This window comes from Sapajus apella, unplaced genomic scaffold (assembly GCF_009761245.1).
Source record: "Sapajus apella isolate SASKATOON/1434 unplaced genomic scaffold, GSC_monkey_1.0 scaffold5, whole genome shotgun sequence".
Taxonomy (NCBI): domain Eukaryota; kingdom Metazoa; phylum Chordata; class Mammalia; order Primates; family Cebidae; genus Sapajus; species Sapajus apella.
In genome coordinates, this window is record NW_022436945.1 from 35,429,189 (window position 1) to 35,454,603 (window position 25,415).

General features: G+C 34.0%; 1 protein-coding gene across 7 annotated transcripts in view; it reads right to left on the reverse strand.

The window, feature by feature from the left end:
• GABRA2 (gamma-aminobutyric acid type A receptor subunit alpha2) overlaps positions 1-25,415 on the reverse strand; it is a 153,560-nt gene that overhangs the window by 72,043 nt on the left and 56,102 nt on the right. For 6 of the 7 annotated variants that reach the window (XM_032274081.1, XM_032274082.1, XM_032274080.1 and 3 more), the window contains exon 4: positions 22,015-22,082. The exons of the other annotated variant lie outside the window; for it this stretch is intronic. In XM_032274081.1, the coding sequence (XP_032129972.1) occupies positions 22,015-22,082 (68 nt within the window). The remainder of the gene's footprint in view (positions 1-22,014; positions 22,083-25,415) is intronic. 7 annotated transcript variants of the gene reach the window in all.

Sequence of the window (25,415 nt, forward strand, 5' to 3'; positions counted from 1 at the left end):
ATAAATGTTGAGAACATGATATTGTTAGCAAGATTGTGTTAGGAGATAATTTCAATCAAGTTTATTTATGAAATTAGTTGTAATACAAGCACTTTACATGTTTTTAGAGTATTTAAAGTGTGTATGAATATTTTGCAGATAAACTCTTTCATGTTAAAATGTACTTTAAAATATTGTTACAGACCCTCTAGTGATAATTTCCTGTATTATTTTTCTCCAATATCTTAATTTAGGTAAACCTCTTTTGCTCTCTCTCTCTTTACCTCTGTCTCTACCTTTACCTATCTATCTTTCTTAAGACCACATATACATTTTAGATGAGACATAAAATGCACAATTATGATTAATATTTACAATCTGTTGGATGTTAATTTTTTGTCAATGTATGTTGTTATAAACATACTACTAATAATTAAAATGTTCAATTACACACCTGAGATTGGAAATTCAGAAACTGTCTTTTGAGCACAAAAACACAGTTATTACATGTTTGAAAATAAACAATGTAGCAATAGCAATTTTATTAAAGTAATGTTTGCAAAAAAGAACATATTTAAAAGACCATATACTTATAAATTAGAAAATCATTTATATAAATCTGAATTAAGTACATGAATCCTAGTGATCCCTCAAAAATGGAAACAGTGATGATACTAACAAGTGAAAATCATAGGTAATGGCATGTGAGTAGGAAATGAACAGAGGCTCTGGGCTGTTAATTCTTAAGGGAGTATTCCATAACCTTACCCACTCTTACTATCATCTAATTATCTCTTTTAATGTTTAACTTTATCTAAATGGATCTCTAAAATTTAAAAATAATGAATAAAGAAATAAGTCTTTGCACTGTAAGTTTTATGCAAGTATTTCTTTTTTACCTGGGATTCCTTAAATACTAGCCTAACATAAATACATATGACACTTACTTTTCCAGGTAAAATTAATACATTTTTGAACTTTTTATAAAACTTCAAATTCTATATTTCATTTCTGTAAAATGAGGGTATGTTTTATCTGTTTCAGAAACTACTGATATGACAGTCATTTTCTGGAGGTCGACTACTTAGGAGATACTTTAAGTTTACAAACTGAAAGTTGCAGGTGTTTTTCTTTTTTACATTTTAATGATATATTTTACTTATTTATTTTATTTTTTTAATAACTTCAACTTTTATTTTAGAAATAGGGGCATACATGCAGGCTTGTTACATGAGTATATTGTCTGATACTATCATTCAGAGAGTGAGTATATTACCCAATTGTTAGTTTTTCAACCCTTGTCCTTCTTCCCTCCACCCTGTAGTAGTCCCCAGTGTCTATTCCTGTCATCTTTATGTCTATGAATACCTAGTAGCTCCCATTTATAAGTGAGAAGCTGTTACTGCATTAATTTCTTTAGGATAATAGCTTCTAGCAGCATACATGTTGCTGAAAAGGGCATAATTTTGTTCTCTTTTAAGTTTCCTACCATCCAATAGTGTATATAAACCAAATTTTCTTTATCAATCCATCATTCACATGCAACTAAATTAATTCCATGTTTTTGCTATCATGAATAGTGCTGCAATGAACATATGCATGCATATGTCTTTTTGGTAAAATGATTCATTTTCTTTTGAGATATATAACCAGTAATGGGATGGCTGGGTCTCATGGTAGGTCTGCTTTAAGTTATTTGAGAAATCTCCAGACTGCTTTCCATAGTGCCTGAACTAATTTACATTACCAGAAAAGGTGTCTGTAAGTGTTCACTTTAGTCTGCATCTGTTTTTTTTTATTATTTTTCTAAGTTTTTAATAATGGTCATTCTGACTGATATAAGGTAATATCTCATTATGGTTTTGATCTTCATTTCTCTGATGATTGATGATATGAAGCATCTTTTCATCTATTTGTTGGCTGCTTGTATGTCTTCTTTTCAGCAGTGTCTGTTCATGTATTTTGCCCACTTTTAAATGAGGTTGTTTTTTTACTTGTTGAATTACTTAAGTTTCTTAAAAATTGTTTCCAGAATTGTTATTTATCTTTGAGAGCTCACAGTGTCCCAGGTGTGCTTGGCCAATCTATTTAACATAGTTTGAGTCTTTTTCTCCCACTCTCATCATGCAAGCTCATGTTATGGTCTACGCAGTTTTAACAGTCCCCACTCCCGGTCATTCCTCAAATAGGGCAAGATCTCCACCTGCCTCAGTCTCTTGAATACCTGCAAAAAGCATAGCCAGCTTTCTTTGAATTTCTATAGAGCTCTTCATTCTTTCAAGATCATCTACTACAATTATAAATTTGCTTCTCTGCCTCCCAAATAGTCTATACATCTTCAAGAAAGGGGCCATGGCTTTCATTTGTGTTTCATTTTTTTCAGTCATAAAAAAGACTGTAAAGAATATTACAAATACCTTGTAACCATCAACTAACAGAAATGTCAACACAAATATTATTGAAGGCCTTTCTCTTCTGTTTATTCCTTCTCAATCACAGCCCCCCAATCCCTGAGGAAATAAGTATGTTGAATTTAGTATACACCCTTCCAACACATGTACTTTCAGATTTACTACATAAATATATATAGTGTGTGTCACATTTTAAACATTCATATACATGTAAATACACGTTGTATATTTTTCTGACATTTGCATCTTTTAGCTACTTTGCTGAGATTTACGCATGGCAATATATCTAGTCCTTTGATTCATTTTCACTACTTTATAGCATTATATTGGAAGACCATTTCACAATAAAGTCATCATTTTTCTAATCCTTATTTTTCTTATTACTAATTTGTCACTGTTACAAGCAATATTGCTACAAATATTCTTGTTCAACACTTGTAATACAAAGGTATAAGAAGAGTTAGTGTAGCAAATTTTTTCCATTAAGAGTTAGTCAATAAACATTTTAGAATTTGTGGGCCATATGGTTAGCATAACAACTATTCAACTCTGCCACTGCAATGTGGAAGCAACCACAGATTGCATAAATGAATAAGCATGGCTATGTTCCAGTAAAACTCCGTTTACAAATATAGGCAGCTGACAGCTTTTTTCCCATGGGCTGTATGTGGTATGCTGACACTGCCTTAGACTAAATCTATAAGTAAGATTACTGGAATTTAGTATATGTACATCTTCAAAATAACAAGATATTTTTAAATTGAAATTCTAAGAAGTGTGTAAATTTCTATTCTCAATAGAAGGGTATAAATGTTCTTGTTTATGTACTACTTGGTAGAGACAGAATATTTCATTTTAGACATTATAATTAGTGTGAAATGGGTAATGGTGCAACCATGTGGATTTCTCTGTTAAGTAGTAAAAATTAATATATGTTCATGTTTATTAAAAATTCTAGTTTTCTCCTCTATAAATTGTCTGTTGACTTTATCTACTCAGTTTCCCTTTAGGTTGTCTTTTTCTTTTTTTTCTTTTTTTTTTGAGACGGAGTTTCACTCATGTTACCCAGGCTGGAGTGCAATGGCGCGATCTTGACTCACCGCAACCTCCGCCTCCTGGGTTCAGGCAATTCTCCTGCCTCAGCCTCCTGAGTAGCTGGGATCACAGGCATGCGCCACCATGCCCAGCTAATTTTTTGTATTTTTAGTAGAGACGGGGTTTCACCATGTTGACCAGGATGGTCTCGGTCTCTTGACCTCGTGATCCACCTGCCTCGGCCTCCAAAAGTGCTGGGATTACAGGCTTGAGCCACCGCGCCCGGCCTCTGTCTTTTTCTTACTAAGTTATGATTATTCTTTATGTAGTTTCCATACTAACACCTTGTTAAATAATATACAACTCAACAAGAGTCAAACTAAAGATATTTAAAATATCATAAACATTCCCTTATTATCTTCAATGGATATAAAAAAAACTCTGGTTTTTACATGAAGACCTTAAATCTACCCTGTATTATTATATATGTTATGAGATCAAGGTCCAACATTTTTTTCTAATAATAGAAAGTCAGATTTATCAGCACCATTTATTGACTGGTCGATTTTTTCCCCCATACATATGCAATTATATTTCTATAATATATCCAGTATCCATACAGGTATGGGTTTGTTTCTGATTTCTATTTTGTTTTTATTGTTCGCTTATTCAATTCCAAAGTCATTATTATAATAGTTGTATAACAAGGTTTAATTCTTAATGTTCTCTTTATTGTCCAATTGAAAATATTTTATAATTTCTATCATGACTTTCCTTCCTCTTTACATAGAAAACATTTTTGTGTTTTTGTATTTCCAAATGTATTGGCTCCTTTTTTTATATTTAATCGTTAATGTTTGATTTTACTGCAGTTGTAAGAAGATATTAGGCATTATAGAACAATTTTTGCAATTCATCGAAAATTTAAGAGATTTTTTTGTTGTTGAACGTGACCATCTCCATCCTTTTGTAATAATTCAGTCCATGTATATCTATTGTGGTTACTAATATTGAACATGTTCCCAAGGCTATATTGTTTTTATAAGTGAATTAAAATTATACGGATAGAAGAGATATCATATTAGATTGTATGATCAACTGATAAAAATAAATAAAGGAAAAGCTCTAGAAAATTAAAAGGAACCATAAAAGAACACACATGAAAGATACACAAAGTAGAGGGTAGAAAATGTATCAAACTAAAAGAAAATGTAAGGAGTATATAGAAATCATCAATAACAAATGTTACTGAAAGGTCATAAAGACTTGCAGAGAGCATAGAAGGCAGAATGCAAACGAGTTGAGGAGAGAACACAGGGTAAAAGTGAATAAAGCATAGAGTATTCTCCTCCACTCCTGAATTTAAATGTCTTTGGAAATCTAGTTTAATCAGGAAAACCTAGAGACTAGCTAATATAAATTAGCTATTGTTGTATTAAAAACAACTCTGGAAATATAGGAGCTTAAAATAGCAACCATTTATTATTCATTTAGAAGTCATGAGGCTGGAAGTTGGCTGATCTCACCTGGGCTCAGGTTAATCTTAGCTGAGCTTGCTCATAGGTCTGTGTGTTAGATTAACATTGGCTGATCTAGGCTGTCATTGTGTAGGGCTGCTGGGGCAACTCAGCTCAGCAAGACCTGTCTCTTATCCACCTCACACACCCCAATGCACAAGCCCATTTCAAGCTAGTGCTCCTGTAACATGTTTTAACATCCCATTGGCTAAAGCAATGTACATAGTTAAGTTGATGGACAAGTGGTATAGCAACGAACCCCAACTCTCAGTGAAAGGGCACTTCAAAGTGAAATGGGAAAACATGGCTATAGGAAGAGGTAAAGAACATGAGTCATATCTTTTCATTGCTACAACATAATGTAATTAAGAAAAATATTGCAACCGAGCACACTAGGTCTCTGTGAGAGAAAAGTGAAACATGTTGGTGAATGAATAAAGAGTGTGAGGTCATCTGCAATTTCAGTGAAATTTACATGAGTCTAATCTCAGGAAAGCAGGTTGGTTATAACTTATTTAATATAACTATTATCAACTGTATTATACCTAAATGAAGAGTGAGCCTTTAAGTGGAAAAAGGATAATCAGCTTAGAATAGTGGCTTACAAAGTAAAGTGTGTATATCCATTTGGGTCCAGGAAGAAAATATTAAAATCTTGATTTTTATATATAACTTTAAATATAAAAAGTAACTGAAGCTTTGCTAAAAGATAGTATATGGAATGATATAGACATTGTTAAGAGTAAGAATGAAAATAAGTAAATTAAAGTCATGTTTATAAGGCATTCTATGGGAAGAGAAGGGACAACAACAGGAAATGGGTTAGTGAATGCATTTATTATCAGTGTACTGTGACTGTGTCCAGTTAGGTGAATGTATAATACTTAGTTTTCATTATACTATTTCTAGTTTAAAATAGAAAATAGGCAATTGGCTTCAGAAGATTACCGATAAAATGCGATGGAATAAAATAATAATTGTACAAACAAAAGTGGAAAACAAGAAAAATAAATACCACTTCTCTGCCTAATGAGCTCTACATGAGCCAGGTAAAAAATGGTAAACAAATAACCTCTAAAAAGAAACTCCAAAAAACATTTATAATTATCTGTTTAAAATATGGGTTCATGCCCACTGTTTATAAGTTTCATCTTAAGCACATGTTATAACTTAAAATGGTCAGTGGTAGCATCAGGCCATTGCAAGTAATACGCCATTTTAAAAACTAAAAATCCAAAACATAAAGACAAATCTCTAAAGTTGGTGGATGGATTTTTAAAAAAAGATCATCATAATTCAGTAACCAATAGCCAATGACACACTTCTTAAATTTGAATCTATAATACTCATTAAGGCAAGTATTAACATGATATAAATTTAGAATCCTATCTTTTAATTGCTACAACATAATTTATCTAAGAAAAATATTAAAAATAATAAACCACACTTAAACATATTAATTACTAGAAATATAAAAATTTTAAGTGGTAAAAAAAATAAATGCATTTCTTTGATAAATATAATAATTACTCCTTAAATATTTATTTTTAAATGTTCACTTTAGTCCACATTTTATATGTTTATATATTAGTATAAAATATAGATATATAGATACATAAACGAATATAGTTGTCTAGTTTTTGTATATTTTGCTTTCTAGATTAAAAAGACAGGTAAAGAAGACATTTCAATAAAATAATATTCATTGCATAGCTAGTAAATACAAGATTTCCAAATAAATTATTTTCATGTAATTTCATTAAATGCTTGTAAAATGCACACCCTCAGTATTTGAAAAGAATATTCTTGAAAAGTGCATTTAAAATTAACTTCAGGTTTTTAATGAGTACATACTAACACAGTTATTACATGATTTGTGTTTTATAAGAAAATTACCAAAAAAGTAAAAAACAGTCTAACTTCTTCATACAAACTTAAAGGCTTCGATCTGTGAACTGAGATTCTATAAGAAATTAATTTAAAAAGGATGAATTACACAATGCATTGGAGGATACATATACAACTAAAGTGCAAATTTAATAAGAAACAAACAAAAACCACAAGGATACATTAAGTTGAAGCTATCCTACGACTTATACACAGGAGAAGTGAGACTGACTGTTGGGTAACACTAAACTATTGAAAAACCCATACACTCCAAGTTTTCAAAAATTCCTTACAGGAAATGTAACCCAATTTCCTCCATTCACAGATAGGATTATAGATAAATTCAATGAATTTCCTATTTTCAAGTTTGTTAGTGACAGAATACAGACAAGGATACAGTTTCCAGTCAAAGGTTTTTTGCCACTACTAAAAATCTCCATTTATACAGTCGACTCCTTAAGCATTATATAAATAATTTGTCCTGAAAACAAAGAAATCACTCTCTATAAACTATTGCATAGTTTGTTATATAAACATGATTTAAAGGATTCATTAACTTAATGACAGCATCATATTCTTTACTGCCTGACTATATTAATTATAAATCAATGCTTGTAGCCAATTCCTGAAGAACTTTATCCACTCACTGAAACACAACTAAATTATAGAACTGCTTCTGGAGTGATATCTCATTTACTTTGATTTTCTATATTTATTTTAAAATATCAACATTTATTTCATTATACTCTTTTTGCTAATAAAAGCTAGTCTCCATTGAGTAAATTCCAATCAGTGTGTTTCTTCTATAATGAGGAACATGTAGTCTATGAAGTGGGTATGCAGCAATTAAAAAAAAAAAAATCATCCTTGGAATACACAAGAATAATTAAGCTCAAATATTTTCGGTTGGTACCCAAAGGGGTCTAGACAACAAATTTAGTACAGTATTTGCATTGCAAAAGTTGCAAAAAAAATAAGAATCTTAAGAACAGATCAGTAAAGTGCCAACAAACTCAATTAGTACAAGCTCTATTATACAACGAAGTTCGCACAAACTGCAGCTGCAGAACAACACAGCTACTGCACATTCCAAAACGTTGTGGGGGTAAGATGTTTGGGCATTCTTTTTGGAACTAGGGGCCAGGCAAATTTCAATATCAAATTAGAAAATTATACTACAGATTCATATTCTAACAGGAGATAATTAAAATATATCTAATAAAAGTATTCACTATAATTAATAGTTTTGTAGACAGTAATTTACTTCGATATGTGTAATTTAAAATTTATAACAACCTTACTGAATATGCAAAATTATCCCAATTTCACTGATGGGAAATACTTCAAAACCAATATTTACTTAAAAAAAAAAGACAGAGAGGCAAAATTTGGTTTCAAATTCTGTGTTTCTAAACGCCATGGTCTTTTCATTCTTTATACCATACATAAAACAACCCTTGAAGGCAGAATATCAGAATAAAATTTTCTTCTTTTATAGATCAATAAATGGACATTTCTCATGGCTTATGAAAAGTTATAGGAAGAACTAAGTTGTAGGACTGTGACTGGAGTTTTGGAATCTCTGAAATGGGTATTTTCTTCAAAACCTGATGTTGGAAAAACTGAACAGCCATATGCACTAGAATTAAATTGGACATCTATCTTATCCCACACACAAAAATTAACTCAAGGCAGACTGAACACCTAAATGTAAAACCTGAAACTAAAACTCCTAGAAAAGAAGATAGGCTCTTTGACGTTGATCTTGGCAATAAATGTCTTGAATATCACTCCAAAAGTTCAGGCAACAGAAGCAAAAATAAATAAGTGGGCATACATCAAACTAGAAACTTCTGTAAAGCAAAGGAAACAATCAACAAAATGTAAAGATAGCCTTATGGGGTGGAAGAAAGTACTTGCAGATTATATATTTGATAAGAGATTAATATCCAAAATATAATAAGAAACTCACACAACTCAATAATTAAAAAACAAATCACCTATGAGCAAAGGACCTGAATAGACAGTTCTCCAACAAAAACACAAAAATGGCCAATAAGTATATAAAAAGCCATCACTAATCATCAAATAATTACAAATTAAAACCACCTCACAGTTGTTAGGATGGCTATTATCAGAAAGACAAGAGATTACAAGTGTTGAACAGGCAATAGAGAAAAAGGAATCCATGTACACTGTTGGTGGGGATGCAAATTGGTGCATCCATTAGGGAAAACAATATTGATATTCCTCAAATTATTAAAAGCAGGATTACTATATGGCCGAGGAATCTTTCTGTTAGGTATGTACTCAAAAGGAATAAAATCATGACCTTTAAAGATGTTGGTATTCACATGCTAATTGCAGTATTATTCATACTACCCAAAATACAAAAACAATCTAAGTGTCTGTCAATGCATGAATACATTTTTAAAATGTGGAATATATGTACAATGAAATATTATTCAGTCTTAGAAAAGGAGATCCCCTCATTTCCAACAATCTGGATGAACATGGAGGGCATTATGCTAAATAAGATAAGCCAGATGCAGAAGGAAAATACTGCCTGATTTCACTTACATGTGGGAAAAGGGAAGGAAGGAAGGAAGGTAGGTAGGTAGATACGTAGGTAGGTTGGTTGAATACATAGAAACAGAATAAAATGATACTGGTTACCAGGAGTGAGATGTGAAGAGGGAAAAAATTGGGAGGTGTCAATCAAAGGGTATAAGGTTTAGATATGTAGGATGAATTTCTACAGATCTAACATAAAGACTATAATTATTGCTTTTACTGCAAGAAAAGGAGACTATACAAAATATTGAAGATGTTAATTTTACTTGACTACAGTAGCCACTTACTCTTATAAGTGCACTGAAGTGTAATGTTGTACATCTTAAATGTCCATAATAAAAAAAAATATTTTCACAACTAAAACTAACTCAAACACAAACTCAGATAATAATGATATGTATTAAGTAATAAGAAATAGATGTTAAAAGCATGAGTTCTCAAGTCAGGTAGATCAGGGAACCTGGATTTTAGCAAGTTGGCTAACCTCTTTTTATATCAGTTAACTTATCTGTAAAATGGTAAGAAAAATATAATTTACTTCCTAGGACTCTTATTGGGATGAATTGAAATAATATGTGCAAAGTTCTTAGAAAATAGTTTACACACCAAGGAAGAAGATAGTCTGACATAAGTGATCTTCAAAAGATTCTTCTCCCTCTCCCCATACTCAACAAAAGAGTAGCCTGACAAGGTAGAGACACCCAGCAAATAAATGTCATAAAGTTCCAGAGGCAGTGACCACACAGGGTGCCACAGAGAATGCCACTGGAGAGTAAGCCACCTGTGTTTTTGGTGACTGCAATAAGGAGGTCACTGAGAAGACGTCACAAGTAAGCCCCATGGGAGATCCAGTATTCATCTATCAACCATACAAATGTCATAGATTTCTCACAGGGAGCTACCAATAGAATCAGTTAAGTAAAAAGATATTTTCCCCTTTTACTACTCTCTTTTACCCTTGCATCATCTTTGAAAAACACAGAAAAAAAAGAGGAAGATTAGATTCTAGCCTGTCCCCACAGTGCATTCCTTACCTGTGAAAAAGATATGGAAAAGGAGAGAGCATCTAAATAGATGGCCTAAAAGACTGATGCCGAAATTAGTCTGGACTGGACTCCTTAAGCTATGGTATGCACTGAAATACTGCCACGATGTGGGAAAGGAAGTTTGAAAGAATAAAATGTTGCTGATTTTATTCACTTGCATTTCTAAAGGCCTTGACATGAAGTATACTCTCACAGCCTCCAAGGCCCTCCGAGGCCTCTTCTCTAGCCTTGCCTACAATAATTTTCACCACATCCACACACCTATGCCCCAACACACACACCCCTCTCTGCTGTCACATCAATGACATACGTACATCTCAGGCCTCTGTTTATCTCTCTGCATTTTACCATGCAAACTCATTAGCCTCTGCTGATCAGTCTTATCTATCTCCCCCATATCTGGACAACTTTCATTCCACACTGAGAACAAGGACAGTGACCAACTTCTTCAATGCTGTGTCACCGGCATCTAAAATACTACTTGAAACACAGGAAATATACAATACTTTGCTTATTGGAAATATACAATACTTTGCTTATTAATAAATGAAAAGGGAAGACATTATAAATTAAATGTGGTATGAAGGATATTGAGCCATAATGTTTCTGATGAGACATAAGAAGAAAGGGATCATTAGCAGAAGTAGATTGCAGAAAAGCTCGCAGATGTCTTATGGCAGCAACCTGCAAGCAATACCCTAATCCTTAAATTCACAGGTGTCAGTGACTTTCGTTTGTGCATTTACATGTGCGCATCTAGGTAACTATATTAAACTAACCACTAATATACTTTATAGTTATATAAATAGATTTTATTTTATAGAATAGTTACATTTAACTATAGTAATTTTTAAATATTAATAGTTATTTTTTAAGGAATGTGTAATACGTATGTAAAATGTATACATGTATAAATGTATGTATAATAGTTATATTTTAAGGAAAATCACACTTACCAAAAAAAGCCATGCAATTACAAGTTGTCTGATAACAGAAAACACCACGTTTTAAAGTATCATTTGGGCATTCAGGTATAACTTTTGGGGGGTGATTAGGACCTTCTTAGTCTTTATGGCCTTTATGGCCTGGCTCTGAATGCATTTCTAGCCTCCTCTCTCTCAGAATTCCTAAGAGGATTCTAGGTTCCAGTTATACTGAAATTTCAGATTTTACTAAACTCAACAAGCTCTTCCAAGTTGTGCTAAAACATACTTTTTCCATTTGGTAGCTATTCAATCCTTATTTGTTCACCTTAGCTATCTTATTTTCCCTAAAAACCATACCAACCTCTTTATCTACCACCCACACTCCCTTTGATACCATATTAATTCATAAATACTTCAATGAAAGCATTATTGTACTGTTTTAAAATGAACTATTTCCTTAGCTGTCCTCCAATACCCTGTGAGCAATTTGAGGGCTACACCTACATATTTCAGCCCCAACATGGTGAGGAGCACTTAGTGTGTACTTGGGAAACCTTGCTGAAATGAACAGACACAAATTATGCCTTCTAGTAGCTCACACTGCAGTAAAAATAAAAATAAAAAAGTCAGGAAGATTTTCATAAGCCCGTGTACAATGTCATAACAAAAAAAATGTATAAACACCACGTGGTAGAGCACAGGGATAAGAAGGACTGACGACTTGGAGTAACCTTGAAAGAAATCAGAAAAAAAAAAAAAAAAAAGAAAGAAAGAAATTTGAGCTTGGCTTTGAATAAATAAAATAACTCCAGTTGGCAAAGGAGGAGGTAAGCATAACAAGAACAGGAAAAAACATGTGCGAGGCCAAAGAGTTGTTAAATATAATGACATGCTCGGGGAACAGTGAGAAGTTCAATGCCATCTTTAAAAATAAAAGCCTCACTGGTAGTTATAATGCCGTAGAGCTACTGCCCTCTGTCTCGCCTCCTCTCTTCAACCACGCTGCTTAAAAATGTTACCTCCACTCTTTCTCCATTTCCTCACCTCCCACTTGCCTCCACCCACTGCAATCTGGTTGCTTTTACCACAATCAGCAAATACTTCTGTTTTTAATCTAATGACATATTTAAACCCTTTTCTGGGTTTTACCATAATATATGACACAGTGTTCCCTCCCTACTTTTGCAATGCTGGCTTATACTGGTATTCTTAAAGTCGCATTCTCCTGGTATTGTGAGAACCGTTGGGAAAATCCTCACCATGGGACCTGAGACCTTCAATGCCTGTCAACTATCTACATGTGTTGAGATCCCCTAGAAAATATATGGTTGTAGCACCAATGGATATTTATTATTCTTAATTTAGGCATATAAGGTCTTTGTGGCTTTCCCAAAGATAGTCTCGAAACTTGAAACCTAGGACAAAAACATGCAACCTCTGCAATTTTTATTTTAAAAATCACTTCATTTTCAGTAATCACAGTTGTTTATTATTTAGTTTTTTTTTTTCTTTATCAACATTTATTTTAGGTTCAGGGGATACCTGTACAGGTTTGTTACATGAATAGATTGACTGTTGCTGTGGTATGATGTACAAATTATTTCGCCACCCAGGTAGTGAACATAGTATCCGTAGGTAGCTTTTCAACCCTACCCCTCAGTCAAATAAGCTTCAGTGTTTATTGTTTCTATCTTTGTGTACATGTGTACTTGATGTTTAGCTCCCACTTACAAATGAAAACATGTCATATTTGGTTTTGTGTTCCTGTAGTAATTTGCTTAGGAAAATGGCCTCCAATTGCATCCATGTTACTGCAAAGGACATGATTTCATTATTTTTTATGGCTGCATAGCTTTCCAAGGTGTATATAGATGGCATTTTCTTTTTTTTTTTTCTTTTACTTTAGGTTCTGGGGTACATGCGCAGGTCATGCAGGCTTGTGGCATAGGTGCATACATAACCAGGTAGTTTGCTGCCTCTATTCCCCCTTTGACTATATCCGGCATTTCTCCCCATTTTATCCCTCCCCACCCCCTCGTCCCTCCCCTAAGTGCCCCCCCAGCTTCCCCCTGTGTGTGATGCTCCTCTCCCTAAGTCCACGTGTTCTCATTGCTCAACACTCGCCTATGAGTGAGAACATGCAATATTTGGTTTTCTGTTCTTGTGTCAGTTTGCTGAGAATGATGGTTTCCAGATATTCATCCAAGTCCCTACAAAGGGCATGAACTCATCGTTTTTTATGGCTGCATATAGACGGCATTGTCTTTATGCAGTTCACCACGGATGGGCATCTAGTTTGATTCCATGTCTTTGCTATTGTGAATACTGCTGCAAGGAACATACAAGCATGTATATCTTTTTTATAGTAATGAGATTGCTGGGTCTTATGGTAGTTCTGTTTTAACTTCTTTGAGAAATCTTCAAACTGCTTTCCACAGTGGCTAATTTACATTCCCACCAGCAGTGCATAATCATTCCCATTTCTCCACAACTTTGCCAATATGCTTTTGCATTTCTCTAATGATAAGCGATGTTGAACATGTTTTCATATGCTTGTTGGCTACATGTATGTCATTGTCAGAAATGTTCTTTCATGCCCTTTTTCCTTATTTTAATGGGGTTCTTTGTTTTTCACTTATTAAGTTATTTGTAGATTCTGGATATTAGACCTTTGTTGGATGCATAGTTCAAAAATATTTTCTCTTATTCTGTAGGTTGTTTGCTCTGTTAGTAGTTTCCTTTCCTATGAAGAAGCTCTTTTCATTTAGTTAGGTCCCAGTCATCTACTTTTGTTTTTGTTATAATTGCTTTTACGGACTTCATCATGAAGTTGTTGTCAAGGTCTGTGTTCAGAATGACATTTTTCTATGTTTTCTTCTGGAATTCTTACAGTTTTATGTCTTACATTCAAGTCTTTAATCCATCTTGAGTTTATTTTTGTATTTTATTCAAAGAAGGGTTCAGTTTCAATCCTCGCATCTAGCTAGCCAGTTATCCTAGCACCATTTATTGAGTAAGGAGTCCTTTCACGATTACTTATTTTTGTCAGCTTTGTCAAAGATCAGCTAGCTGTAAGTGTGTGGCTTTATTTCTGGGTTCTCTAGCCTGTTCCAATGATTTATATGTTTTTGTACTAGTACCACACTGTTGTGGTTACCATAGCCTTGTAGGGAAGTTTGAAGCTGGGTAATGTGATGCCTTTAGCTTTGTTCTTTTGCTTAGGATTGCGTTAGCTATTCAAGCTCTTTTTTGGCTCCATATAAAATTTGGTATTTTTGGATTTTTTTTTCTAGTTATGTGAATAATGATGTTGGTAATTTGATAGGGACAAATGTTACTTAGTTTATACAAAAGAATGGGGAGGGTGGTAGGGAATGCTACTTTGTGACCCTGGAAAACAAAGAGAGCTATGACTAGATGTACTAAGTTCCTACAACTCACCTTCCCCAAGAAAGGTAATGAATGGAGTCAAATTACTTTTACCTGAACCCTTCTGAAACTGTTTCCCCACCCCCTAGGTGATGTTTTACTGTGTGCAAAATGCATGTGTTCATCCAGTTATCAAATAAGACATCTCACTTTAACTCTACAGAATCCCATTTTGGCAGAGGGCTGCTATATCTGATAAGGAATAAGGCAGTGTTCTCTGCCTTTTTTTTTTTTTTTTTTTTTTTTAATTAGGGATCAAAGCACAGCCTAGCTCAGAAAATGGAACCATCCTTCATTTTGAAAGATATCCACAGTTGCACCTTCTCCACTTTTTTGTCCTCCTTCCATCCTTTAAATATTGGTGTTCTAGAGTTTCTGTGAAAGTATGATGCCACTTCGTTCTAATCTCTCTCCTCTTAAAATTTTATGTATGCCTATGGTTTCAACCAGCATTAGACGGCTCCCAAGCCATCTACACTCCAAGCTTCTCTACTGAGCTCCAGATCTATGCCTGCTACCTGGACATCTCCAATTATAGTCTTGAACCCAACATGTGCAAAATGTAAATATTCATCCCTGAGCAACAAAGCAAAAACAAACAAAACTTTTCCTTCTGTGTTCCATCTCCCGGTGAATGGTACCGCTATTCACGCAATTCCCCAAGATGTCATTCTATACTACTTCTTCCACCCCTGCGTCCAACAGATCATCAATTCTACCCCACAGATAACTTTTAAATCTTTTCACTGCTCTCCATCTTCAGTTTCACTGCCCTGGGGCAATCCATATTCATCTCTTGCCTGTAATAGAATAGCTTTCTAACTAGTTTTCCTTTTCTGTATCCTTTAATATAAATTATTGGATAATAGATCTCTTACTCTGCTGCATACCCTCTACCTTCCTCCACCCATTTACCAATCTTATAATAGATTTGTGCTTCCCTTAGCATGAAGTCAAATACCTTATCATGTTAAATACAGACCTTCATGTCCTACAAATAGTGAATATGAATCCATAGATCTTCAGAAAATCCCAGGAAACAACTATTTAAAAAAATAATTCAGGTGGTTACAATGCAAGTGTCTATAAATCACATTTTGGGGGATATTGTTATAAATTCTAAGAGAGTGCTGAAAAAATTTGATGAATGAATAAATGTCCCCAGAGTCTATTTCCTAACTTTCCAAAATGTCAATAACCTTACAGCAACCAGCTTCAACATGCTGGCTTTAAAAGTAGTAAACATTATTGCTTTACTTTTGATATAAAGGGTTTGCATGTTTGTCAAAGGTTTTCTTAATGAATTACATTTACAAATGACAACCTCTGAAAAAGGATGAGATTAACTTCAGTGTCAATTTTGATCAGATATTAAATGTCACAAGTCTTTAAATTTCTTGATGTTAAATATTGAACTAAATAATATCTCAGTAGCTTCTGGAGATTCTAAGAGATAATGCACTCTGTGTTTTTGTAGAGGAAGAAAAGTATTAACTGGGGTAATCAATGCAATCAATAAGCCAAGGTCATACTTACCAGACTGCCTGCATCTTAGCCTAATTGTAAACTCTGTATCAGAAATCTCAAGATTACTTTAAAGTTTTCATCGTCCAAGCTCTAACCCTAACACTTCACTATAGACAACCATTATGGCTGAGGTTCTCAGTCTAGGTTTAGGTTAAACAATTGGTAGTTATAACACTTACACCTGAAGAATATGCACACACAGTGAAAATGTTGACTAATATAAGAAAAGACATCCCATATAGAAACCAAGAAAAAAAGGTAAAAAAAAACAGTATAGTAAGTTAGAAATTGCTAAAATGTGCATGCCTACTACAAACTTTGTCAATTGTTAGCTACCGGTACATTTCAAAAATTAATTACCTTCTTATGAATTTCAAAATGTTAAAATTAAATATTTTCAACTGAATTGCAGAAAGTGTAAGTAGGATCTTTAATTATAATGCTACAAATTTTTTGAGACAATTACACTAGTTAATGATTCCAAGATAGCAGCGTGTGTGTGTGTGTGTGTGTGTGTGTGTGTGTGTGTTTGCATATTTTTTTGGTTTTTAATTCTTTTTGCTATGCTGCTTTTTTTTCTCTTAGGCTAATGTCAAAACAAATCTACATCACTGCCGTGAATAGGAGAAATTAGGAATTTAGGTTTTGCTGCTGACTATGCACACTGATTAGAAATAAAAGTGTATCAGCTAGGCTCCTAAAAGTAGCAATAGTGCTACAATGAACATACAAGTGTATATGTCTTACTGATGGTCATGAGATTGCTGGGTCATATGGTAGTTCTGTTTTAACTTCTTTGAGAAATCTTCAAACCACTTTCCACAGTGGCTAATTTACATTCCCACAACAGTGTATAATCATTCCCATTTCTTCACAACTTTGCCAACATGATTTTTTTTTTTTTTTTACTTTTTATAATTGCCATCTGACTGGGGTGAGATGATCTCTCATTGTGGTTTTGATTTGCATTTCTCTGATGATAAGCGATGTTGAACATTTTTTCATATGCTTGTTGGCTACATGTATGTCATTGTAAGAAATGTCCTTTCATATCCTTTTCCCCTTTTGTTAATGAAACTATTAAAAAACTAAATAAACTAATAAACATACTAAATTTGTTTTTCTTTTTTTCTTTCTTTTTTTTTTTGACAGAGTCTCACTCAGTTGCCCAGGATAGAGTGCAGTGGCACAAACTCAGCTCACTCCAAGCTCCACTTCCTGGGTTCAAGCAATTCTCTACCTCAGCCTCCTGAGTAGCTGGGATTACAGGTGTCTACCACCATGAAAGGCTAACTTTTTTTTTTTTTTTTTTTTTTAGTAGAGACAGGGTTACACCATCTTTCCATCTTTACCAGGCTGGTCTTGAACTCCTGACCTTGTGACCCACCCACCTCAGCCTCCCAAAGTGCTGGGATTACAGGCGTGAGCCACCACACCCGGTCATACTTGTTTTCTTATTAACAAATTGCTTCTGTAAGATATTCATTAGCTATCTCCACATTCACTTTGACTTGTACATAATAATATGGCTGTGTTTTCCCTCCCCATCATTATAACATTTCTTTTTATTGAGTGTCACAACCAGGTCTCATTGCTCACGCTTGCCATCCACACTAAACATAAATTCAAACTTTGCCTCATTACTTATCTTGCTTTCCAGTAAAAATAATGTCAAGATGGAAACAATTTCTTTCAATCATCATGAAGACCAAATCTTTTCTCCTTATAAAATGTATATATGTTTTTCAATTGAACACCATCTTCCCTAATAGACTTAAAATGTGAGTAAATGCGTGTGTTTACATGTGTCTGTGTTACTTGTGTATACAGGTTATTCAACTGCAATTTTTCCCAGGTTCATCTTTCTTGTCTAGATTTGGACAAATATCAACAGTACCTGTTGATTGATCAAGCTATCTCCTGGTCCACACTCTCCGTCCTCCTCCCTGTGTTACACATTATTAGTATATCAGCTATCTGTGTACTGCCTCTTAACTTGAAATCCACCCTTCTTTTCTTTCCTTTATGATACCTGATAGACCCTATACTGCTCCTCTACCAGCTCACACAATGTCAGTCTTTGTCAATAGAGGGTGCTAGAGGGACACTCCAATGTCATAACAAGAGAAGGGAGTTTTCTTTCTTAGTCTCTTTCTGGGTCAGCCGCATTGTCATTTTTCGGGACAGCTTCAAAGGATTGGCATGCTATGAGTTTTCAGCCCAGGCAGCATATTTTTGTGGACCAGCTTCAGCGTATACCCTCACATGTTTCTTCACCAGCAGTAGCTAGCTGCATGTTCCTATAGCAGCAGCACCCCTCCAGTGAGGTTGGAATTCACTGGTCTTAGGGCAAAAGGGTGCTCTTCCAAGTCCTCAGTTTCTTCCTGACTCTGGAAATGGTGACACTGCACCCCTAAAAGTAGATGTTCTGTCTGCATTTGTTAATTCTGTATTGCTTGGCATTTTCTTTTACCCATGTTTTTAAAATGAATTTAACTGTCTTTTATTAGTTAATGATTCTTTATATCAGAATTTTCCTGTGCTGTCCTGTGGCTGAACTGTGTTTCTGTAGCATGCTCCCATTTGGTAGTTTGGTGATTAATTAGACTTCCTCTTAAACAACTGCTGGTAAGCCTGACTACATGAGGTAAATAAAGACACAAATAAAATAGGAAATCTGACAAGGGTAGAGCAATCTCCTATAAATTTTTTAGGCTAAATGCATTAAGGGAAATGTATCATTAGGGAAAATGTCTAGGTCCTTCAAGTTTTTCCAAAACCTACTAAGATGCTGAATATGCATTTCATTTTGGAAACTGTATCTGTATTTGGGTGTGCATACACACTCACACACCCATGTATTCTGAAATGTAAAAAGAAAACTGAAAAATCAAAGTAAGTGGTTTTGTTTATTTAAATGTTATCAACTGAAATTCCACTCAATGCAACCTATATTGGTAGTGTGAGTATATTTTAATGTTTCTATAATCTGTGATAGGATCCTTCCAAATAAGGAAGCATATATTAAGCCTGCTAAAAAAATTTAACATTCTGAGGTTCAATTTACTGATGAAACAAGACTGCTTTTATTCAATTCAGATATAAAGGAGTTAAATGTGTCCTATTGCTCATGACTATATACCTAACATCAACTACCAACTTTTTAAATATGTTAGCAATCCCAAAGAATGGTCACAACATGGAGAGGTAGAGGATTAATCTGATCCATTATCATCACTGTAAAACAAATGACTTTGTACATTTTGGCAAACAAGTATGATATGAGTTTGTGTAAAATCCCCAAATACCAAAACATGTCTTGCAAGAAATATATATATTTGTATTTATGTATGTACATACGCATATATATATGTATGCATATATATATGGTGAGAGAGAAATGTTTTAGGTGAAGTTAGTCTGCAAAAAATTAAAGCTAAAATTTCAATGCAGTAACTGATACTACTGAAATTTACAATATGAAAACATCTATTGAAAATATATTGATATTTGGGAGTCTTATATCATTTGCCTTTCTGTTTTGGCTGATAATAAGACACAAAGTAACCATATGTAAGAGTCATAATTTATATAATATTATGCTAATTTTTCAGTGTAGTACTTAACAAAATTCTGACTCTTTCTATTTGATTTTAGATAGAAGTTAGGTGTTTATTTGCACTGTATCTTTCTAACATTTGGGAACATTTAAGACAAGCTGCACTAAGGCAAAGAATATTTACTAGGATAAAATTATATTCATAGCCAACCAATAACATTTGGAATGCACATTCTTGCTAAAAATAAAATAGTCTCTGCCATCATTACAAGGATCTGTCCACTTAAATTGACCCATGGGAAGAGGCAGATTAATATTTCAGGTCGAAATTTAAGATAATGCAAGGGAAAAGGAGTGTTATGCTGAAGAACAGGGTTTTTTCCTCCTGTTCTAGAATTGTGCCTAAGACGCAGACATGAAGGAGAAAAATGAAAGCACTGAAATCTTGACATTACTGTTTCAACGAATTTTAAAGGCCTGCCAACATTTAGCATCAATCACCTCCCCAAAGGTGGGGATCATCCCCCCAACTATTATGTTTTCGGCCACCCAGGTCAAGGTAAGAAAAGGTCTCTGAGGTCAGAGATGTGGCTCTGATGGAAAAAAACAGCATAATTTTTATCATAAAAGTGGAATGTACGTCCCTAATGAAAATGTAGGGAGCTCCTGATAAATTAGCTGATAATGTTTATGAAAGCCTGCAAAAATGAAATACTTTGTTTTGTTTGTTTACCCAGGTAGAAAATTTGCAAACTTGTCAACTTCTCCCCTGAGTTATCAGAGAAAGGGATGAATTTGAGTAGAAATGACATAATGGAGGATAACTGGGCAAAAAGGAACAAGGACTTCTTTGATTCTCAGTGTCTAGGCCATAAGGAAGATGGAGCTCTAAAGAGCCATGAAGTCCTGGAGAGAAAGTTGCCTGAGGGGTGAATGAGCCACAGATTTGGCAGGGAAGTAGCAGGGGACAAGAGACATGCACATCAAGGAAATGCAAAGTGAACCAAATGTCAGTTGAGAGTCGTGGTAGAATCTGACAAGGTATTAATGAACTAAAAACTATTTCATCAAAAATTTCTATTAGAGATCACTATAGTTAGCAGTAAAGGTGGAGGACTGATTATTAAATTTTTATGCTTCATCAATAATTCATCTTTGGTGATTCTAACTCACCAGTACCTAACACATCAAGCCAATTTTCCTCACCTACCTATCTCATTTTATTTTATTTTAATTGATTGATTGATTGGAGACAGGGTATCACTCTGTCATGCAGGCTGGAGTGCAGTGGCATGATCACGGCTCACTGCAACTTCAATCTCCTGGGATCTGGCAATCCTCCCACCTCAGCCTTCCGATAAAAGGCTTGTGCCTTCACACCCTGCTAATTTTTATATATATTATATATATATATATATATATATTTTGTATATACAGGGTTTCACTATGTTGCTCAAGCTAATCTCAAACTCCTGGGATCAAGCAGTCCTCCGACCTCAACCTCCCAAAGTGCTGCAATTACAGTCGTGAGCCACTATGCCAGGCCTGTCTCATTTTAAAGAAAAGTAAATAATACCAGTTCCATAGAATCCAAGAGTACCAACATTCTAATTTTTTCAGGTTGATACACTTACTGTGTGTGCAGATTATATGTATTGTGTGTATGCATGCAGACAGCATAACAAGGCAACCAGTTTTCTTAATACCAATCAGAAATTTGTTTGTTTTTTAAATATGTAACACTGACCATGACCTCATTCTATAAGAAGCATTTATCTGTGAAACTATATTCTCTTTCCTTATGAAAGTCCACACTTCTGCCTTAATCTTTCTAGAAAATTTTTCTCTGTAATGCAATTAATTTTATTTAAATAATTGTTATTACACTGTAGCTAGGTAGACATGTTGTAAAAATAATATAAAACATAAAGGGCTAATCCAAACACTCAAGTTGGAAGTGAAAACCACAAACCCAAACATCTTTAACTCTCCATGTATTTGGGTAGACTAAATAAACATGAGACATATACACAATTCTGTAACACTAAAAATGCCAGTTTATTCTAAATTACCCCCCATTTCCCATTATGTGAAGTAAAAATACTATTTAATGAAAAAACTCACCATATCTGTATCTGAGACAGGGCCAAAACTGGTCACGTAGATGTTAGTGAAGACTTCAGTAATACTGTCTGATATGAGAAAAGAGATTGAATATAGACATTATATAATAAGAGTCACAAGAGAGAGAAGGGTTTGAGTACATGGTATGGTTTGGAAGTGTTGTCATAAATTCGGGAGTACTAGGTTTTACTTTCTTGTCAACTTTTGCAACCACAATGACTATAATGCTCAGTTATTTCATAGGTTTTCACCATCCTAAATGCAAAATGCATGGAAGTATTATGATATTCTTACTTGGAAACCATACCTGATCAGAGCATCCTCATTTTAAGACTATATTGCTCAAAATGAATACTTTCTTAGGAAATATCTTAAGCAAATTAGCTTACAATAAATGTGTTACCAGTACTAAAAATAAAGTATGGTTGTTGTTTGATATAATCCTAAATTTGATGTCTCAACTAAATATTTCAGATATTATCTCCTGATGGTAAAGATTCAATTTATAGAGTGTAAATCAGTGTATCTTCTCCATATACAAAAAACAGCTTGGTAATTACAAATAAACATAATTCCAATTAATATAAAAAGCTTTATCATTCAGTGACATAAAAATAAAATAACTTGAATTAATTACAATGGATTACTTTCAAACAAGCTTACTTTTAAATGTATTTAAGAATGCATGAAATGCTATGACTGAACTAAATTGGATTCTAAAATTATGTAACATAATAACTGTAATACAATTAACTGGAGTGCTCTATTAGCCAGATGATTTACATCCTTTATTTTAAATAAGACAAATGGTGATGGGGAAGAGGGTCAACAAAAACATGTAAACACAAAAATCTTTTCACTACTCTTGAAGTAGAAGGAAACACATCATTAATTTTTTATCAACATGAGCTAAATGTCTTATCCATTAGCTGTCAGATTTGTAATTCTACACAAACAATAAGATGAAATATTTTTCATATTATACTAGATATCAATTAATAACCAATAAAGAGAGCAAACTATGTCCGGGATATTGTTTCCATTAAGGCAAGAATAAAAAATAGAAAGGATTTTGATAAAACAGGGTAGATTCTGAATGCTTACTACATACCAGGTACTCTTTAAAGCATGTGAAATATCAGAATCTGCATGTCAAACCTATGTTGTAGATTATCCCTTTGCATGTGTACACTGATTCAAAGAAAGGTAAGCAAACTTGTCAAAGACCCACAGCTAGTAGAGTAGATAGAGCAAAGTTTTATAATCCAAGCAATCTCGTTTCTGAGTACTCAAGCTCAATCAAGTCATTATACCATAGTCAATGATAAACTTAAAACTAACAGTAGTTTCTTGTTAAACACATTTCCATTCACCAGAATACTCCGTGCCAAAGGCATAGTTATAGTGCCCCAAAGAAATATATTCACTAAGCTTTGTTGTATATACTATTTTATCACTAAAACTGTATTTTTGAAATTCTATTATAGATTCCATTTGAAAAGAAATAAATTTATAAACTTATTTTCAGATGCTGCCTACCCCAAAGACCTGCACAGGAGCAGCTTTCTGAGTATACAAAGTCCCATAGGACTCTGAGTTGAGAAGACATCCATGCTTAATTTAATGTTTTATTTGTGCTTTCTTTAAAAATCTTAATTATTTTTTAAACAAAGGGCCCTATATTTTCATTTTGGACTAGGCATCACAAATTATGTAGCTGGTCCTGGAACTGAATTATATATACTATTAGAAAGCAATTGTAGAGATGAGGTCCAATGCTTTTTCCCTTTTATCCACACCAAATTAATCACACAATTACATTTAATCAATTAGTAATTGAATAAAACTTTGTTATAGCTGTTGATCTAAAATGTCCAGAGAAGAGAAATTAAATTGTGAAGGTAGCTTTTAGCCTAAGAGAAGAAGGTGAAATGATTCTCCTAAGTTTAAGTAGTAAAGTTAGAGTCCAAGAAATGACAAAAATGTGTGAAGGCATTGATGCTACAGATATGAATAACATTTCCTATATGCCAAATGGCAAGTAAAGGGTAAGGGGTATCATCAGTGCCTAGTAGCTATAGGGAGGTATCTTAAGAACTGATATGAAAAATAAGGTTAGCCTCAAAGCTCTAAGTAGTAAGAGAACACCTAAGACTCAGAACATAGATATGAAAAGTTGTTTTTATAAAAAGAAATGGTTTCATGGATTACTGTTATCATAAACATAGCTAAATAATGTATGCATTGGGATGATACTCTCCTGCTGTGGATGTTAAGAAAAAGGAAAATCAGCAAGCCAAACCCTGACGAGGAACATCCAATAGTGTCTAGGCCTAGGAAAGGGATCCTTAGTAAAGAATTACTTTGTTTTGTTGTGTTTTGTTTTAGGATTTCAATATGGATGATTCAAAAGCTGTAAACAACCCACATGTGCTAATGAACTATTTTAGTGCAATAAGTATAGATATTTGACACATCCAACACAATCTTCTAGAATTCCATGATCAAAACTCAATCTTTGGTTATAAGTTGGCTTTTCCTTAGAGAAGGAAAGGGAAGTGAACAAAGGAAAGGGGAAAGAAATAAATGGAGAGGAGGGGTGGCTAGAGAGATTATTTGAATGTAGGCTATTTCCAGTAGAATACAGGATATTCTAATCTTGTGACTCTGATTTGTGAAGGCATTTTATAGTATCTTCTGATTATGTTTGTTTTTCGAACAGGGTGGAATTGTGCTACTAATGCCTGTTACAACATTCTGATCCACTGAAGGGATGTATGTTACAGAGTAAACAAGTGAATTTATAATCTGCGGCAACTTGAGTCTCTGTGAATTTCAGGTACCATGATTCACTCTTCAGTCTTGATCATACTTTCATTTTTGTTTTTTTTTTTTGTTTTGTTTTTAGATGGAGTTTCACTCTTGCTCCACAGGCTAGAGTGCAGTGTTGTGATCTTGGCTCACTGCAACCTCTGCCTCCGGGGTTCAAGTGATTCTCCTGCCTCAGCCTCCTGAGGTGCTCACCACCATGCCTAGCTAGTTTTTGTATTTTTAGTAAAGACGGGGTTTCACCATGTTGGCCAGGCTGTTCTTGAACTCCTGACTTCAGGTGATCCACCCTCGTCAGCCTCCCAAAGTGCTGGGATTGCAGGCATGAGCTGTAGGGCCTGGCCCTCATCACTCTTAGTTGACACACCAAGATCTGTCCTGACTCAGAGCCTTCAAAATGGCTATTGTTTCGCATTTTCTCTTTGGTTAATTGTTTCTCTGCATTTAAGTCTCAATCTAAATGTTCTCTTTTCAGAGCAGGAGTTCATATTCCCCCTATGTAACGTAAGCTGTCTTCTTTTATTTTTGCTCTCTGACACTTTTTATGGTACCTTTCAACTTTGCCATTATTT